Source organism: Geospiza fortis, unplaced genomic scaffold (genome assembly GCF_000277835.1).
Source record: "Geospiza fortis unplaced genomic scaffold, GeoFor_1.0 scaffold213, whole genome shotgun sequence".
Lineage (NCBI taxonomy): Eukaryota > Metazoa > Chordata > Aves > Passeriformes > Thraupidae > Geospiza > Geospiza fortis.
In genome coordinates this window covers 1,211,546-1,231,807 of record NW_005054399.1, presented here as the reverse complement: position 1 = coordinate 1,231,807, position 20,262 = coordinate 1,211,546, and the positions used below count along the sequence as shown (strand labels likewise).

Genomic DNA, 20,262 nt, shown 5'->3' with positions numbered 1-20,262 from the left:
CACAGCACACATCTCCCAGGAGATCCCTCCTGGTTTGTTTTCCCATTTTTGTTTCAAACCCACATTCCCAACACCAACACCTCCCCCAAAACCAGTCTTGGTTATTTGCTTGCCTTTTTCCCAGTTCCAGAGGAATTCCTGAATGGAGCAGCCTGGCTAAAGAAATCAACCACTGAGGTGAGAAAAAGCAGCTCACAGAGCAAGTGGGCAAATTGGCTGGGAATCTTCTGGAAGGATCTTCCGGAAAAGAGCCGTGAACAAGGATATGGATAAAAAACAGAGAGGCAGGAGATGTTTGGAAGGAGCTGCCCGTTCTCCATCTTCCCAGCTGGTCCCTCTTGTCCTGGCCATCCTTTTCCCTCAGTCCTGCACGGGATAAGGCCAATTCCTGTCCTCAAAGAACTTCCTGAGGCCCTGCAGGTTGACAGGGGGGAAGTAGGGGCCGATCCTTTTCCGGATCCACCACTTCCCATCGCGGGCGTGCTTCCCCCCGGGCTGGCTGAACTTGTACCTGAAGTGTTCCCCCCGGATCCACCTGTGGGAGACAAAACAGCAGCTCAGGCCTTGCCGTGGCTTCTGTGGAGAGGCTTGGACCGTGGTTTTATTCCTTTGGATTGGTGTTTTGGAGCCTTTCTGGATGGAGAAATCAGCTTGAGGGTGCTCAGGGTGGCTCCACATCCCGGTACTCCATCCTTCCATCCCATATCCATCCATCCATCCATCCATCCATCCATCCATCCATCCTGGGGATGCCCACAGCACAGAGCAGTGACTTTGGGAAAGCTTTGGGAAGCTCCCAAGCTCCTCTTGATGCCATTTAGGAATCCCAGCTGTGCCTCAGGAACGATGCACGAGCAGAGGAGCTTTAACACCCCCTGCCCTGAGCACTCCCCACACCTTTCCACAGCTAAACACGAAATAATAATAATAATAATAATAATAAAAGCAGGAATAAGAAGGTTTTTTCCTTTCTCAGAGCCATCCTGGAGTGTTTGTGCCTGGGAGGTTTAGGAGCAGGGAGTCTGAGCCCCCCAGCACCCCCTGCCCAGCCAGCGGCAGCGCGGCTCTGAGCGCATCTGTTTTCCGGCTGCTGCGGGAGCTGACAGCAGAGGAGCTTTGAAAGCAGTGCAGAAAGAAACATTCATCAGTGTCAGGAAACACTCTGGGAGCTGCCCATGCCGCTGGATCCGGGGGGTTTGTCCCCCTTGATGTAGGACATGCTGACAAGGGCCGGAGCGGCGCCCGCGCCGGGAGCATCGCCGGGCGAGCCCATAAAATACCCACAAAATAAAACTGTCAAAGTCGTGTCAGTGCTCATTTAAACCTGCTCTGCTCCACTAGGAAAATACAGACCCTGCTACTGAGCAGGGCACGGCAGCTGGGGGATCCCTGGAGTGGCGGGAAGGTCCTTCCTGCTGCTGAAATAATGAGGGACGGCTCCGATGGATTTGCCATCAGCGCTGGGCTTTGGGGAGCAGGGCAGGGTGAGGGGCTTGGGGAAAGCTGCACCCAGCCCAAGGGTGGCTCCAAGGCCAACAGCTCTGCTCCAGTCCTGCTGGGACCCAGGAGAGCAGCACAGGAAGGATTCTCCTACAAAACCATGGGAATACGGGATGACCAGGGAGGTTTGGAGTCCCCATCCCTGGAGGCGTCCAAGGAATTGCTGGAGGTGGCACTCAGAGCTCTGGGCTGGGGACAAGGTGGGCATTGGGCACAGGTGGGACTTGCTGCACTTTTCCAGCCCCCGTGGTCCTGGCATTCTGTGTCCATCACACCCATCATGTTTTCCAGAGCAGCCATGGATCCCTGGAATGTCCCAGGCCAGGTTGGATGGAGCTGGAAGCACCTGGGACAGGGGAAGGTGTCCCTGCCATGGCAGGGGTGGCACTGGATGATCTTTAAGGTCCCTTCCAACCCAAACCATTCCATGACTCAATGACTCTGAGGATGAAGGAAGATAAATGGGGAAAGGGGCCCTGAGTGGAATTTGGGGAGCACAAACCTGCATCTCACCCCCACAAACTCTGCCCTGCAGCTGCTGCCTTCATTCCAGCTTGGCCCATTGCTGCTCTCCCTCTCTTCCCTGCTTTCTGAGGCTGGGAAAAGCCAAACAGGGGCTGGAGTGTTATTCCCACAGGGTTTCCTTTGCAGGAGCACAGAATTCCTGTTAATAGCTGCAGTGTTACTGAACAGCCTCATCCCTGGGGGTGCAGGGAGCCACTCCAGGATGATTGGAGATTTCCAATTGCTGCCTGACTGCTTCCTGGGATTCCCAAAACACCTCCACCTCCCATCCCAGATCCACCTCCCAAAAATGCTTCTATGGCAGTCTCCTGCTCCCAGCATCCTCCACCTGCCACTCTGATGCTTGGGGGTTTTTCCTTCACTGAGTGGCTGCAGAGCACTTCCCAAGCTGGACCCATCTCCACGTATTCCCAAAATAAATGTGAGAAAACCTGGAAGCCAGGAGGGAATATTTCCTTGCCAGGCTCAGGATGTAAAAGCTCCAGTGTTTAATACCCACTGGAGCCCCTCATTTCAGGGCTCACAGAGTTTACAAGCTCTGTCAGTGTGTATAACCTGCCTGGGTGCCTCAGTCCTGGAATTATGGGGTTTTCCAGCTCCTCCAGTGCTGGTCCTGCTCCCTCTTCCCAGGATTCAGGGAGGGAAGGTGCTAGAAACTCCCATCCTTCCAGGGTTCACAGAGTTTGTGCAGTTTTGGGGCTTCCAAAAAATCTCCTGGCAGCTGGAAGGGATCCACAGGCCTTGGAGACTGAGCTTGCAGGAGATTCCCTGATTCCTGCTCTGGAGAAACAGCAGCAGCTTCTGGAAGGTCAGGAAGGAGCTGCCTGACCTCACCAGGATGTCCCAGGTACTCAGAGAAGGACGAGAAGGACTTGTGGGGATTCACCAAGCAAACACAAGCTGGCAGCTCCTCCTGGCTCCCTGGGAAGCAACTGGCACCAGCTCCCATTAAAAATGGTTTTAAACGGAAGGATTTGATGGGATATTGGGAAGGAATTCCTCCCTGTGAGGGTGGGGAGGCCCTGGCACAGATCCTCAGGGAAGCTCCACCCTGCAAGTGTCCCAGGATGGGGTCTGGTGGAGGATGTCCCTGCCCATGGCAAGGACTGGATGGCATTCCAAGCACTGTCCCAGGAGATGGAAAACCCTCCCTGCTGTGAGGAAAAGGGCACAAAAGGTTCCTCTGGGCAACTTCTGCTCCACCAGCGGCGCCAGGAGAGCGACAACACCGGCAGAGGAGGGAGGACAGAACCACCCCAAGAACCCTTCAGCCACCACCTTCGAGGGCATCCCCAACAGCCCGGGGCCTCGGGGAGAGGCCAGAAAAGCTGCAAACAAGCAGCATGATCTGTTAAAGCAGCGTTTTGCCCTCAGCAGATGCCCGGCAGCAGCTGCCCCGCAGCGCCCTCGGGTATCAGCCCCTCCTGCCAGCCCCAGGGGGATGTGCTAAAAATTAGCAGCAATATTGGACTTGTTGGCATGGGGGCCTAAATCTCCCAGACAGCTGTAATTAGTTCCAGAGGGTGCAGCTGTCTCCCTGCAACAGCTGAGGGGTTCCAGGGGAAAAAAAAAAACAAAAACCAAAACCCAGTGGTGGTTTCTGTTAGAATTAATGGCCTGCCAAGGCAAGGAGGGGTGGGAGAGGGGAAGAAAGAAAGAAAGCAAAACATGGGGTGTCTTTCTGGGGATTTTTTTAGGGTGTTTTGTGTTGAGGTTCCCTGCTCTGCTGTAAATCAGGTGGTGGGAAGCCCAAATTCAGCAAGGTAACATTGCTCCAGCATCGCTGCTCTTGCCCTGGTGATGGGAGGGAGCAGAGATGAATTCATCTTGGCCTAAATTGAGGGAATCGGGGCAGTTTTGGGGTTGTTTCTTAGTGCTGCTGATTCTGAGGCTCCTGCAAGGTCAGGTCCCACAGAGCTGGAGCATCCCATGGGCAGCTGATCCTCAAAATCCCCTTGGGAAGTGGCACAGTGGGGTTTTTCCTCTCTGGATGGGGTAGGAAGGGTGGGACAACACCAAGGGCAGAGAAAACTGTGGGGGAAAAAAAAAAAAAACCAACCCAAAAACTGGCTCCAGATGGATCCAAGGCTGGAATTCACCCTGCCAAGGAAAAGAGACCCCATGGCCACCAGATTTCCCAGCCTGGGGGAAATCCTGCCAGCTTGGGATGAGCTCTGCCTTCCATGAAATACTGAGGGTTTTTTTTTTTTTTTCCCCCAATGAAAACCCCTTAAACTTCCCTTCAGGGCTGTGGAATTCAATTCTGGTAATAGCTGAGAGATTCTTTTCCACCTAATCCCAGTGAGGCCTGGATTTTCCAGGAATTCCCAGTCCCTGCCTGCTCTCAGCACTGCTCCAGTCACCTCTGTCCCTCTGGGGAGGGTCCAAACCCCAAACTGGCTTCTACAAGGTGCAAATATGACCAAGCTCTTCCCAAGGCTTGGGCTGACTGCACAGATCCCAGCCCAGCTATCAAGTCCAGTCACTTTTGAGTGGGAAATAAAATAAAATCCCACAAAAAAGGATCCCAAATGCTCCATTCCCCTGTGCTCCAAAGCATCCAAAGGGAAGCACCAGCTCCCTCTCAAACACCACCACTACAAATCCAGCTCTTCACACCCATGGTGGGGCTTTTCCAACAAAGTGCTACTTTAATTGGAATAAAAATCCTGAAGTGACCATGATTTAATATCAGAGACACCAAACAGACCCCAAAAACCTGGGGGTTTTTTTCCCCCCTCCTGTGGGCTAAATCTGATTTTGGTTTCCTTTGATTGTTGCAGCCTTTTCCGTGGTGTGTTCAACACTTCTTAATTTCTCAGCCCAAGCCCTCCTGTTCAGATTTATGAGGGCTGGGCTTTTATGAACTATCCACTGCCCCAGAATATTTGGGAAATCCACATTCCCCAAACATCACCAGCCTCGAGGTCCAAGCTTCCCGCTCAGCCAGGCCCTCAACAATGCCCTCATTTTTAATCAGTCACCTGTTTCTCATTCGAAGTTTATCACACTTGAAAAAATACTATAATTTCTTGAGTTGTAAAGAACCCTCCAAACTTTGGTCTCCGAAATTTCATTTCGAAGGCATTAACTCATTCTGAAAGTCCCTTGGCTATTGAAGGTGTAGAGTTTCCATTAACAGAACAAACCCCGTGGAGGATGGAGTGCAAGGTTCTTATGGAAAACAGCCCCTTCCCCTAATTATTTAGTCTAGCAGGGAATGAAAATAATTAAGTCTCAAAATTCCCTTTGGAGTGGAGGGAGGGGGGAATAAGGGCAGGAAAATCAGGAGTTTTTTTCCACCCAGCTACTGTGGTGGGAATGAAGGGATCCCTAAGGTTGGGCAGCAAACTTCCCCCTCAATTCTGGATACAAGTCCAGGATCTGGGAATTACAGGGTCAGGGATGGTTTGGGATGGAAGGGAGGTTAAAAATCATCCAGTTCCATCCCCTGCCAAGGGCACCAGGCCACAGAGGGCAGGGTTATGGGATTTTGGGAAGGAATTCCTCCCTGGGAGGGTGGGCAGGCCCTGGCACAGGGTGCCCAGAGCAGCTGTGGCTGCCCCTGGATCCCTGGCAGTGCCCAAGGCCAGGCTGGACGGGGCTGGGAGCAGCCTGGGATGGTGGAAGATGTTGGGGGTGGAACTGGATGAGCTTTAAGCTCCTTCCCAACCCAAATCATTCCAGGATTTGGGGATTTTTACCATCTTGGGGTTTACAAAGCACCTCAGAGGAACCATTTTGGTAAAAGTGGGAAGTTTTCTGTGCCTCAGCTGGAGAAGGAGTCTCTCTCCTCAGGAGCTTTGGGGGATGCAGTGCCCTAAAGCTGGAAAACATCAGTGGGATCCCAGGGGAATTTCATTCCACACAGAGCCCTGGACCTGCATCCCTGTTTGCAGTGCATCCTCAGAGCCTCAAATGGAAAACATTAGCAGCAGCATAACATGGCTTGAGTTGATCCAAAATGCCCCAAAAAATGTTTTCTCAGCTAAAAATAACTCCATCAACAAAACAGACGCTTTTGGGACAAAATTCCTTTTGTGTAAAACCTCGGAGTTTTCCTCTGTGCCTTTCCCTGGCTGATGTTGGCTTTGTCTCTTCCTTGAAAACACAAACAATTCCAAGAGCAGTGTCCACAAACTCAGTAATTCCTGCAGGGCTGTTTTGTCTTTGAAACACCTCAGGAGGTGCATGGGAATGGTGGGGTTTGAGCTGAGCTCACCAAGAGAACGTGGCAAAAGCCCCAGAGCTGAGGGGCAGGAAACCACAGCAGGAGGGACCATTCCTGGCCAGGAGCAGCAGCACCGAGCCCTGCATGGATCTGCTGGGAATGGGCTCATCCCAAGGGTCCCTGTGGCCCCTCCAGGGGGAACTGAGGTGCTGGCAGCACTGTGGTGTCCACCAAAGCCACCCTAAATCCCTAAATCCCACCTGGGTCCCATCAAACACAAACCCCAGCAGGAACCTCCTGTGCACGTCCAGGATGGGAAGAAGGTGGATCAAGTTCTCCCTTGGGGTAACTCCAGGCTCACCTTGGAGGCTCTCTGCCTGCAAAGGGGTTTGTGGCCAGCAGGGACAAGGTCTCCTCCTCCTGGGCCAGCAGCTTCCCAGCCAGGTGGATGATCCATTCGTTCTGCTCGTAGGTCTTGGGGAAGGAAGGAGAAATGGAAACGTTAGGAGCTGCTGGGCTTTTCCTGGATTAAAGATTCCTGGCCTTGAGGAGGGATTTAGGTAGATTTGGGTGGGAAATAGTGAATTTCCCAGGGTTTCAGCATGTGTCCCATGGGATCTTTGAGGTCCAGACAGAGACTGGCACCCTCAGGGAGCAGGGAGAGCTTCCCTGGGTTTGTCTCATCTCATCTGCCAATTCTGCCCCCAGATATCTGATTTAAACCATTGATTTAGCAGCAAACCCCACAGGGGAACCATAACAGCACATTTTCTATGGATAACCCATCCACCCTTTTAACCCAGATTGCTTTCCCCTGGGAAGAGGGTTTGGGTTGCTTCCCTCGTGTTATCCAAAGGAAAATAAAGGAAGTGGCTTCTCTATTCCCAGTTCCTGTCTCCTCTTTATCTCCTGCTGTGTGATCCATCCCCTTCAAACTCCTTCCTCCCAGAGCCCCTTCTGGAGAAGCACAGTGGCAGAGTTTGACTGAATTCAGCTCATCCTGAGGAAGCAGGGATTTGGCCTGGATGATCCTTACGGATCCCTTCCAGCTCCAGTCATTCCCTGATTGTGTGATTTCCCTCCCTGCAGGAATCCTGCTCTTCTTCAGCCTGCCTAACAGCATTTCCCCACGGTGACGTTCTGAGATTTTCTGCTTTTTCCTGGGTGGATTTTGGAGTGCAGGCAGTAGGGGACACTGTGGGAAAGGGAAAGCCAGGAGCTGTACCTGCCGGGCTCTCAGCAGAGCCCAGCCCCGAGGCAAAGCCGCTGCCAGAGCTCCCTCCCCTCCTGGCCCGCTCTGTTGTTCCTGTCACCAGGGGAAACGGGAGAGAAACCATGGAAAACACCTCGGCCCATCGGGGCAGCTCTACCTCGCAGGGTTTCTGACCCCAGCTCATCACGATGGAGAGGAAAACCACAGTTATTTCAGCCAAAAAACCTTCTCAAAGTGATGACTCTGCCCCTCCTGCTCCCTCCATCTGCTCTGATCCATCAGGGGTGGATGATGGGGACAGGGGTGGATGATGGGGACAGGGATGGATGATGGGGACAGGGATGCTCCCTCCACCAGCCCCCAGTGCCACCTCCTGGGCTCTCAGGGAGGGACAGGGACACCGTGGCACTGGGCCATGGTGGTGCTGACACAACAGGAGACACGGTGAACCCTGGAAGCAGGAGGGGGATGTGCCACACCAACCTCACCCAGGCCCCAGGGAGAGCTGGCACTGTCCCCATCCCTGCCCCCAGGCCTGGCTGTGTCCCCATGGGTCACTCACTGCCAGTCTCTGTGTCCCCCAACAGCTCAGGCTGGGATTTGGGAAGGTGGTGCCAGCCTGGGAATCCCTGGCTGGGACAGAGGAGCTCCCAAAAGGTGCCACCAGCAGGGATCACACACCACAAGTGACACCTTCAGCATCCTGAGCTTCCCTGGACATCCCAGGGCTCTGGATGATGTTAAACATCATCTCCAGGAGAGCCTGGCAGGTTTGGGAGCTCCTGTGTGCAAGCTGGGAAGCAGCAGGAGGATGGGAACAGGAACCACCAGAGATCCCCAGCTGGAGCTCGAGGAGGCCCCCAAACCCTGCAAGCCTGACTGGGAACCAGGAGGCTCCAGGAAGGTGGGACCGGCTCCCGTGGCCTCCAAATTGTTAATTAGCAGCTCTGTGCTCACCAGAGTCGGACTTCTGGTCTGTAAAGTGTTTTTCTTGTAAAATTTACAACATGTCTGGCCCCAGTGAAGTCTGCGGTGAGAAATTTCCAGGCGGTGCAGCCCCCGCCCCCGTCCCCGGGCTGCGCTAACGACCCTGCTTAACTCATTACCCTGCAAAGTGAAACCCTGCAAAAGGGGGGACAAAACAGCCCAGGAGATACCCTGCAAAAGGGGGGACAAAAAGAGCCCAGGAGATCCGGGCTGCACCCAGGGAAGAGCCACCCCAAGGGATTCCTCTGTCCGTGGATCCAGCTGGATCTGCACGGTCAGCATGGAGGGACCTGAGTGTGCAACACAGAGCCTGAACCACCCAGGGCATTGATTACAGGAGAAAAAAGAACCCAGGATAGAGGCACACATTGCTGGGAGGTGGGCTGGCCTGTTTTGGGGTCAGCTTTAGGGTTGGGATCTTCAGTGAGCAGGAGAAGCAGCTGGGAGTGATCCTGCACAGCAATGGATCCCTGGGCTGCTCCATCTCCATCATCTTCATCTCCATCCATCTCCATCATCTTCATCTCCACCCATCTCCATCATCTTCATCTCCATCCATCTCCATCATCTTCATCTCCATCCATCTCCATCTCTCTCCAACTCCATCTCCATCCATCTATCTCTCCATCTCCACCATCTCCATCTCTCTCTATCTCCACCTCCATCTCCATCATCTCCATCTCCATCTCCCTCCATCTCCATCCAGACATGGACCACACCTCCCTCAGCTGCTCCTGCCCTCCCTGGTGCCACACAGAGCCCGGGCTGGCTCCATACTGGGGTTACTGGGAACCAGTGAGTGCACAGCCACGCAGGGAGCACCGTCCCTGTCTGACCCTGCCCTGAGCACTCCTGGGGAGCTGCAGCCCCCCAGGGGACAGACACACTTCCCTTGCACATCTTTGGAGAGTTTTCATTCTGTGCTAGCACAGAAAGCCATTCAGGGAGCTGAACACACACCAAGCCCATGGCCAGCCAGTGCAAAGGCAGCACAGCAGAGCTGAGGGGCCCCACAGGAACCCAGCCCTTCTGTGTCCATGGACACCCCCTGCACATCCATGGGAATGGCAGGGGCAGCTCTCCAGCCAGATCATCCTCAGCTGTCCCTGCAGCTGGGACCAGCACCCAGAACCTCCAAAAATCCTGTTTCAGGTACAGCAGAGGGGACTAACAAAGAACCTGGGGCACTTTTTTGCTAAGCTTTGAACTCCTGATGGGTTTCAGCCTCAGGCAGACACTTCCCCCTCTCTTTCCATGCCAGTCTCACCCCAAATGCCACTTGGGGAAGGGGGTTTGCTCCTTCTCCCAGCCAGACCTGAGCATCACTGCCCTGGGACTTCCCTGCAGCTGCTGGCCCTCCCTGACCTCCCCACTCTGACACCTTCCCAGGGAATAAACACAGTGTTCTCACCTTGAACACATTCACTGGTGTCCAGGAGAGTTTAATAATGCACAGAACTGAAACCCACAGCTCTGCTAAGGCAGGCACCAGCCTGGAGCCACAGCAAAGCAGCCACAGTAGCAACCAAACCCTGCTGATAACAAAGCCAAGGGAACGTTATCATCCCCAAAAAATACCAACCCCAAAAAACCCCTGGAGCTACAGGGAACATGTTCCCAACTGAAATAATAATAATAAGGAGGCTTTTCCTTGAGCTTTAATTGGTCATTTAATGAAAAAGGGCTGGGGATTAGTGTGGTGTTTTATGGAATCTCGGGGCTGGCACGGGCACAGGAGGAGGTCAGGATGAGATGCACATGTGGGAACAGCTGGAAACTTGGCACAGGAGCCCAGGGTTATTATTTCACGTGGTTGGGAGCCCTGAGTGGTTTCAGGTCAGGGCCAGTGGCTGCCAGAGGGGCAGGGCAGGTTCCATTTGCCCTGCTGTGGTGTGAGGGGCTGGTTGTGTGTCACAGCTGAGCCACTGGGGATGCAACACGGGAATTCCACCATGGAATTCCACCATTCCCACCCCACAGCCACCCTGCTGTAGTCCAGCACCTTCAGCATTGCTGTTTAGGAGTGGGAGCTGTCAGGAGGAATAATCCCTGCCAGAAAGGAGGCCACAGTTAATGGCACCCTTTGTTTTATAGAATTCCAGCTCACCATCACTTGTTACCATCCTGCTGTCCAAGAAAGGTCCCTTCCATTATCCCCAAAAGCCCCATGGAATCATGGAATGGTTTGGGTTGAAGGGACCCCAAAACCCATCCAGTGCCACCCCTGCCATGGGGAGACCCCTCCCACTGTCCCAGGCTGCTCCAAGCCCATCCAGCCTGGCCTGGGGCACTGCCAGGGACCCAGGGGCTTCACAGCTTCTCTGGGGATTCTATTCCAGCCCTTCCCACCCTCACAGGGAAGAATTTTTTCCTACTTCCATCCCTTTTTTCTGTGAGTTTCCCAAAGCCATGTCTCCATCCCAAAGTGCATTACTCACTAAAAGCCATCCCTCGATCCATCCCACCAGAAAATCCTTGGGAAAGCAGCTGCTCCCTGAAGGAGGCAGGAATAAATGCTGCATGAGAGGGCAGAGCAAGACTTTGGGGATCAGCTCCTGCATCCCACCCATGCAGGGAAAGGCCACACCTGGCACAGCTCCTGCATCACCCCTGGCTGGGGGAAGAAAAGTCCCTTTGTTCCAGAGCGGGGTCTGGGCAGGGCCACTGGACAGGAACCACTCCCTAAGCCAAGGACTGATCCAGGATTGATCCGGATTTACCCAGGGCACCATAGGACATCTGCTGCGGCACTCTGGGCACTTCCCTGGCACGGCTGCTGCAGGAGGTGGGGCTGCCTGGAATTCTGCATGGCCACAGGGAGAAGGAGGAAACCAAACCCTCGCTGTGCCCAGGAGCAGAACAGGAACGAAGGGAGCTGAGCCCGTGTGGGGACAAGGGGAAGGAAGGCAGTGGAGAGGCTGAGCTGGGTGCAGGGAGCACTGAGGGCTGATGATGACACCCACACCTCCTCCCCCGGGCAGATCTTCCCTCTGAGCACCTTCTGGCTGCAAGGCTGAGACAACAGGAGGCTCAAATCAAATATCTGACAAGAACATGCACCTGCCTTCTCTAGAAATGGGGTTACTTTGCCTCAGCTCTTCCAGCTCATGCATAACCTGAACCCTCCATCACTCTGTTACCACCCAGAGCACCAACCCTGCTGCTGGAGGCTCTCCCTGCTCTTAGGAAAGCAGCTGAAGGTTTTTTGTAAATAACCTCATCTCTGGAAAACACACATTGCATGCCAGAGCATCCCAAGCTCTGCTCCACAGCAGGTTTTACATCCCCAGACTTTTGGAGCAGGAACGATCCAACAAACACTGGGCTTTAAACCCAGTCTGAGGGCAGCAATATTTTGTTGTTTTGGAGCAGTTATTCTTTGATGAGCACCAAGAGGGTGCCTTTGTGCTGGCCATGCAGTCCCCAAACAGATTAAATGCCCCTCATGCCACAAGAAGGAAGGGAAAAGCCTTTCCCTTGGATTTTTCCTTTTCCCCTGGTGGACAACAACCCTTTGGGATAATAAACATCCAACTTCTGTAGAATCCACAACAGCCCAGCAGCAGCAGCAGAGCTGACCAGCTCAAAGCCCCAAAAGTATGAGCAGTATTTTGTTTTCTGCTTGTTATTGATCAGTAATGCTGACTCCAGGAACTGGAGTGATTTTTGTGCCAGCCCAGCTCAGTGTTGGGCTATTCCTGAAATTCCACCATAAACCAGAAGTCAAATAATTACAGGAGGGCTGGCATCAGTAGCTGGAGCACAGATAAGCCTGTAACAATAACCCAGCACGTTTGTGCACTAACACATGGAAGTGTCAAGGGGGGAAAAGCTATTCCTAATGCTTCACCTCAATTTTGTGGGATTAAATCCTGTTCTGCCATTTCAGCCTTCTCTGAGGGTGGGGAGGTGCTGGCACAGAGCAGCTGTGGCTGCCATGGATCCCTGGCAGAGCCAAGGCCAGGTTGGAGGCAACTTCCCAGTGAATCCTGCAGCCAACCCAGGCTGGAAAGTTCCTGGGGGATGCTGGGCTGGTTTGTCAGGTGCTGATGAGGTGCAAAGAGGAGCCTGTCAGGAGCAGCACCAGGGATGGGAAATCTCATCCCCTCAAGTCCGAGGCTTTTCCCCAGCCTGTCAGAGCTGGGAATGTCAGCCCTGTACCTGGCCACTGCCAGGGAGGCGCAGAGTGGTGCCAGAGAAACATCCCAGAACTTCTGGGGACAAATTCAATCTAACCCAGAGGCTGAACCCGCTCGGCTTTATGGGCTCTGTGAACTCCCACACGGGTTTTGCACAACTCCTCTGGTTCACAAGCTCCTGCTGGCCTTTCAGCTCCTGCTTCTCCTCCTTCCTGCTGCTCTGGGGGACTCCAGGTGCAAACACCACCCGGGCATTTCTCTGGCTGTGCAGGACGAGCAGCCCAGGGAGGCAGCTGGCAGCAGATCTGCAGCTCCCAGTGCTCCAGCCGAGCTGTGGCCATTCCAAACGGGATTTACTTCCCTGCTTAAGCAGGTATTTACATGCCTGAGCATCCCAGCTCACTGCCCTGCCCGGGCAACTTGCCTTCCCACTGCTTTCCACAACAGTTATCCTCATTTCCCCTGTGTTCCAAAAGTTATCCCCATTCCCACTGTTCTCCCCAACAGTTATCCCCATTTCCCCCATTTTCCACAACAGTTATCCTCATTTCCCCTGTTCTCCCCAACAGTTATCCCCATTTCCCCCATTTTCCACAACAGTTATCCTCATTTCCCCTATTTTCCAAAAGTTATCCCCATTCCCCCTGTTTTCCACAAGAGTTATCCCCATTCCCACTGATCTCCACAACAACTTTCTCTATTCCCACTGCTTTCCACAGGTTATCCCCATTCCCACTGCTTTCCACATGAATTACCCCAATTCCCACTGTTCTCCACAACAGTTATCCTCATTCCCCGTTTTCCAAAAGTTATTCCAATTCCCACTGCTTCCCACAACAATTTTCTCCATTCCCACTGTTCTCCACAGGTTATCCCCATTCCCACTTTCCAGCCTGCCACAGCAGAGACCTTCAACACTAATTGCTGCTAATTAGCTGCTGTGGATACACCTCAAGAGAGCAACACTCCCAACAGGTGAATGGGAACACTTGGGGGAAGCTTTCAGTGAATTCAACACTAATATTAATGGATAAACACTAATAATAATGGATAAACACTAAAAATAATGGATAAACACTAATGACAGTGAATTACACACTAATAATAATGAATTAAACACTACAAATAATGAATTAAACACTAATAATATTAAATCTAACAGTAAGGATGAGTTATTTCCTCTTCCTCCTCCCAGGTACACCAGCACCCCTGGGCACAGCCCACACTCTGCTCTGCACAGCAGAACCTCTGTCCCATCCTTCAGTTCAAACCTCAGATCTCTTTTATCTGAAACCTTCAGGACATTTCTGCCCTGGGCAGAGCATTTTTCACACCTCAGACACAAGCTGGGCCTGGGGCAGCTGATTTCTCCCCAAAACACAGGCTGACTTCAGCCCCCAGCTCCACCCACCCCCTGCACCTTTCCCTAATTCCAGGCACTGCTCCTGGCTGCACTTTGGACCTTGGCTGAGGTTTTCCAGAGGGATAAGCAGCCCTAATGCAGATTAAATGAAATTCCAGCACACACAAACCAGCGGGGTAAATATCAAACCATGGCCTGATGTCAGAGCCCAGGAATCCCAAAGGCTCCAAAATGAAAATACCACAGGGACAGCAAACCCAGGGGCTTGAAGATATTCCAGGAGAGGGTGCAGGGACAAAGAGAAAAGCCTGGGGTACTCTGAGATGGGTTTTCCTCGTGTCACTGCTGTCAGTCAGTTCTGGAAAACCCAGCCTACGTCACATGGGTAAGATTTGCAAAATAAGCTAAACAAGAATTAACGTTCAGCTTTCCCCCCCTTATTTAATTTCTGGCTGTCACCTGTTTGCTGATATCACGTGGGGACAATATTTGGAGGGATCAATGTCCAGGTGTGGGCAGGTGGGGAATGAGAGCTGCTGTCCCCAGGGGTGTCCCCAACAGGGATTCTTGGTATTGCTAAGAAACCCTTAAAAAAAAAACCTCACATAAAATTGCCAAGAGTTTCATTACAGTAGCACAGCCCTTTAGGAACACAACCTTTGTTCCTGCCTTTTTTTTTTTTTTTTAACATAATTAACTCAGCCACTGCTTCCAACATTCCCCTGTGATCCCAACACGTAGTAAATCCATGTAATTGCTTTTTCCTGGTCAAGGAAGGCCCAGGCTTCCAGAGGCACCTACCTGGAAGGCAGCAAACCACATGAGCCAGTCGAGGCGATAGTGGTAGGGGGAGATGAGGCACGGCCTCCTCCTCAAGTCCCCAGGCTTGCACTTGAACTCAAACTCCTCCCAGACTGCTGTGGGGTCATTGGGATCCAGGCTGGATGTTCCCTGAAGGATCACTTCTGTCCTCTCCTTGGTGATGCTGTGGGGTACAGCAGGATGTTGTTGTTATTTGGCTCAGATTGTGGAAAATCATAAAATCACAGAAAGGTTTGGGTGGGAAAAGCCAATCCAGTTCCAACCCCAACACCTTCCACCATCCCAGGGTGCTCCAAGCCCTGTCCAACCTGGCCTTGGGCACTGCCAGGGACCCAGGGACAGCCACGGCTGCTCTGTGCCAGGAAGGAAGGAGAAGGATTTCTCCCCATATCTCAGCTGAAAGCTCAGGTTCATGAGAGCCCACGTGGAACACGAGTCACTGGCCTGGAGGCACAGTTGGATCCAGAGGTTCTCTGGATGCTGAGACCTTCCTCTCTCCAGCAGCAAAGCCAAATTCCATCCTCTTCCCTTTGCCAGCTGGGATCCATCAGGATGATTCCTACAGGACAGGTGGGGCTGTGGTTCTGGATCACAGCAGCTCATGAGCACTGCCCTGGGGCTCGGCTGCAATCCCAGCACGGAGCAGTGGGAATGGCAAACTGCAGGGAATGGAAACACCACCCTGGAGTCCTGGCTGAGCTGCCAGAGACACCCACCTGCCCCAGGAGCTGCTTCCCATGCTGAACGCAGAGCCACAGAAACCTGCCTGGCAAGGCTCTGCAGCCACAACACCCTTTGGGTTTTTTCCTACTTTGATTTTGTCTCCTCCAGCCCAAGAAACTGAAAATTTGGGAACACACAACCTCCACCTTCCTCCCTGATGGCTCCCAGGGAGAGATGCTCCCAACCTAAGGAATGCTGAGCATCTCCTCTTATAATTGTTGCCTCCATTGAGGAGATCTGTGGATTCTCCAGCCAAGTTCCATTTTATCCCCTGGGCTGAGCTCTGAGCCATGGCCAGCTGCCCAAGACTCAGGAACACCCTGTAAATCAGGGACACCAAATTACCAATAAAAGCCTGCTCCTACTGTGTGATCCCAAACCTGTCAGCTTTCACATCATCCCACATTCATTATAAGCTGCAATCCTCTTTTTATTGGTTTACATAGGCTGGAATTACCAACATATTACAGCAGCATTTCAGCACATGCTCTGTAGGGCCTGGTAACTGCTGAAACAGAAACCAAGGGCTGGAGAAGAAAAAGGACAACAGCCCAAAGAAAACAATCTCCTGGAGCTTCACCACTCCAGCCCTCAAAGAGCTTCAGGGCTTATTTCTCTCTCTCAAAAAAAAAAGAGGAAATTTTGGCATTTTCCACAAGTGTTGATGTTTTTAATATTTTTTCTAGGTTTTTTTTTTTCTGTCCACAGAAATTTCTGCTATTTGAAAAACTGAGGAAAAATGATATTAATTTGATGTGTCCTCAGCATCTCCAGTGCTTGTGGTGGGACTCGTTCCTCCCCTTCTCTGGGGAGGCCAGACCTTTAACAGCCAAACTGCTTCACCTTCTGCAAAATAGATTTACATTTATAATTTTATATTTATATCTACATTTATATTTATATTTAGTTGTGTTATTTTATATTTATATTTAATTAATTTTCCAAGCCACTCACTGGAAAAATCTGCTACCAAGAGCTGCTGTGGATGTTTCCAGGAGGGAGAGCAAAGGAGTGCGGGGGAAGAGAAGCTCACCAGAAATAAAGGGCTGGAGATGGTGGAGATATCCTGGATGAACTCTCCTATGGATATTTTCATCCTGCTCCTATGGATATTTTCATCCTGCTCTCACATTTGCTATGTCGATGGAACGAGCTGACTCATAGACAGCTCAGAGAAAATAAATTCAGTGGGAAAGAAACCTGCTCCACTTCTCCTTATTTCTCATAAACAGATAATCCATAAATTGGAATTTAGAGGGAAAGAAACCTGTTCCTTTTCTCCTTATTTCTCCTAAACAGATAATCCATAAATTGGAATTTAGTGGGAAAGAAACCTGTTCCTTTTCTCCTTATTTCTCCTAAACAGATAATCCATAAATTGGAATTTAGTGGGAAAGAAACCTGTTCCTTTTCTCCATCTCTCTCATAAATAGATATATCATACACTGTATTTCACAGGGAAAGAAACCTGCTCCCTTTCTCCATCTCTTTCATATTCCAGGCCTGCTGGAAGGGTTTCTCTTCAGGTTGAAGGCACACAGCAGGTCTGGCTCTGGAATCCCCTGGAGGGAGCTCTGGGATGTGCCAGAAAGGCCCAAAGGTACCTCCCAAAGGCTCCGTAGGTGTTGACGATCCTGAGGGAGTTGAAGGAGGTGTTCATGACCTGTCTGGAGCTGAGCAGGTTCAGCACCACCGGGATGCTCAGGTAGGTGATGAGGAGGCCCAAGGAGATGTTCAGCACTCTGCGGACACAGGAGCCTGTGGGGGACACCAAACCAGAGCACTAGGTGCTGATTTCACTGCTCTGCTCCCATTCCCATCCCCATCCCCATCCCCATTCCCACTCCTGCTGAGTCTCTGCTTCTTTTTGCCAAGGTTGGGATTAAATGCACAAGTCAGTATTTCTTGTTGGGACTCAGATGTTTGTTAGCCCTTATCCATGTTACAGTCCCACAAACCCGGAGTTCTACAGCACTTCACTCCAACAAACTAATAAATGGAGCCCTGTCTCTCTCTCTACAGGGCTTTTTAAGGATAAACTGTCCAATTAAGAAATGACACATAAATTATTTTCACTTTTAACCCAATAACCAACCACCCGTGCCCGCAATGTGGACTTTTTAATCCAATTACACAAAACCACCCAAACCCATGGAGAAGAAGGAGAAGAAGAAGGACCAGCCTCTGCCCTAAAACCTCCATCTTGCTTTAGATATATTACTACATTCTAAACCCTTAAACTCTAAGTTTTCCACCCTGTGGTATCACACATTTCTGATCAAACTCCACACCCACAATCCCAGTTCTATCACTCAATTTTGGAAGCCTTCTCCATGGCCTCAGGTCCAATGCAGTGTTCTCTTGGGGGTCAGTGCCTGGCAGCACAGAAAGTCTGAAATTCTCAGCAGCCAGGGTTCCAGCACATTCCCATTCCTATTCCTGTTTCCATCCCCACTCCCATCCCCATTCCCCATTCCCCATCCCCATTCCCCATTCCCATCCCCATTCCCAGTTTCCCCATTCCCAGTTTCCCCATTCCCAGTTTCCCCATTCCCAGTTTCCCCATTCCCAGTTTCCCCATTCCCAGTTTCCCCATTCCCAGTTTCCCCATTCCCAGTTTCCCCATTCCCAGTTTCCCCATTCCCAGTTTCCCCATTCCCAGTTTCCCCATTCCCAGTTTCCCCATTCCCAGTTTCCCCATTCCCAGTTTCCCCATTCCCAGTTTCCCCATTCCCAGTTTCCCCATTCCCAGTTTCCCCATTCCCAGTTTCCCCATTCCCAGTTTCCCCATTCCCAGTTTCCCCATTCCCAGTTTCCCCATTCCCAGTTTCCCCATTCCCAGTTTCCCCATTCCCAGTTTCCCCATTCCCAGTTTCCCCATTCCCAGTTTCCCCATTCCCGTTCCCGTTCCCCATTCCCATCCCCATTCCCCCGTGCCCACCCTGCCCTTGCCACAGGCCGCTATCTCTGCTGGCATCTCCCTTTCTCTAAACAGTCTGAGCAAAGGCTAAAAGCAAAAATGTCTAAAATGTGACATCAATCATGGCTTTAGCACAGGGGAAAAACCACAGCTGGCACCTGCACCTTGCTGGGGATCAGCCTCCTGCTCTGGGAGCCCGGGGCTGCTCCTGCCTCCTGCTGCTGCCCCAAGCTCTCCCCACCCTCAGGGCTTTTCCTTCTGCAGAATCCCAATTCCCAGCGCTCCTGGAGGAGATGAGTGTTGCTGTGCCAGCGCTCTGGGATGGGGTTTGCAGGAGCAGCACCAGGGGCTGGGCTGGATCCCAGGCCACGATCAGACAAATAAGCAGAGGTGACCCCCGAGGGGCTCCTTACCCCATGGCCCTTTTCAATTTATTTAACATTAACAGCCAAAGGATCGGATTCAAAGCAATTGCGTGGAGCTTTCCCCTTATCTCTGCAGGAGAGGGATGTTTATTTGAACCTCTCTCAGAAGCTATTAATAATTGTTTAGTCTGAGAACATTTCTGGAGAACTGTTTGAATCAGGCCTTCCCTCACCCCCTGTGCTGCTGGGTACAAGGCTTTGGGGCATTTTTGGGGTTTTTTTTAGATGGGTTGAACATCTTTCCCTGTAATTCAAGAGCAGGTACAGGCACAGAGCCTCCCCTGGCTCCTCAGCACTCCATGGCCATGCAGGGACTGCTCATCCTTCAACAGGAAGGATTCTCCTCCTGTCTCCAGGTCCTTGGGGTCACAGCCCCTCAATCAGAGAGAAAAATGGGTTAATTCAGGGAAAAAAATAACCTAGATGGAGCAAAACGTGGGGAGAGGAGCCAGTGGGATCTGGATGGGAAGTGGAGACCTCAGTAGGAATCAAACACTTCAAGGACTGGCCTCAGAAAATCGGGATATGGCTGGGGGCTCTCCTGTCTTCTGCTCTGGTTCCCAGGACTGGAGGTTCCCCTGAGCCTCTTGGCACCCATCAGCACCAGCTCAACAGCCCCTGCTTCCTGAGCAGAGAAAACACTCCGGAATTCCAATTCCCAGGATGTTACAGACACCCCGCCCCTCCTGAGGGTGGGACACAGCCCCACCCAGAGTGGGATGGACATTCTCCTTGCTTGGACACCCTGGCTCAGCCAGCCTTTCTGGAGAACATCACAGAAAAGGTGCAAGTTCCTCCAAACAGGATCTGCCTCCCCCTCACAGTGACTCCCTTTGGATTCTCCTACCCAAAACAAGGTGCAGCCTCAGTGTTGTTTGGGATTGGAGGCATAAATGGAGTTGGGAGGAAAAGTTTGAGACTTTCACAGCCTCAAAAGCAAAGCTCTAGCAGGGGAAAAGCTGATTAAGATTTATTCCAGCAAAATATGTGAAATAAAAGACAAAACTTAACAAAGCTGCATTGCTGGACCTCCCATTTTTAGTTAATGAGCTGCTTCTTGGTAGAAAAGACTGGAGACAGATGCTGCCTCTTGTTGACATTTTTCCTTCCTCTGACAGATGTTTGGGATATTTAACCCCAGCAGCTGTGATTGTTGTTGATATTACAGGCAATTTGTTGCTTATATGCGGTTTATAAAAATGCTGCACACACCACTCTCCATCTGTTCCGCAGCCTCATGAGAAACATCCCAGTGCTGCTTCTCCTGGATCAGGGCAGCTTGGAAAGCGCCTCTGGAAGGGGAAATCAGCCACCTCGAGCCCTTTTCTCCAGTTACAACCCCCCCTGTATTTGTTTTTTCACATCCATGGGATGAGCAGGAGCTCTGCTCCTCCCTGGTTTGGGGAATTCTCTCCCCACCACCATGGTGGCCACGCTACCAGTGGTGGCCACCAGCAGCCGCCCCCTTCACCAA

At 51.9% G+C, this 20,262-nt stretch overlaps 1 protein-coding gene across 1 annotated transcript in view; it reads right to left on the bottom strand.

Moving 5' to 3' along the window:
* Positions 1–6: 6 nt before the first annotated feature.
* Positions 7–20,262, bottom strand: part of LMF1 (lipase maturation factor 1) — a 143,931-nt gene continuing 123,675 nt past the window's right edge. Inside the window, exons 9-12 of the mRNA XM_031061065.1 lie at positions 17,048–17,201; positions 14,700–14,883; positions 6,558–6,670; positions 7–535 (exon numbers count right to left, since the gene is read on the bottom strand). Of these exons, the coding sequence (XP_030916925.1) occupies positions 361–535; positions 6,558–6,670; positions 14,700–14,883; positions 17,048–17,201 (626 nt within the window). The 3' untranslated portion in view covers positions 7–360. The remainder of the gene's footprint in view (positions 536–6,557; positions 6,671–14,699; positions 14,884–17,047; positions 17,202–20,262) is intronic.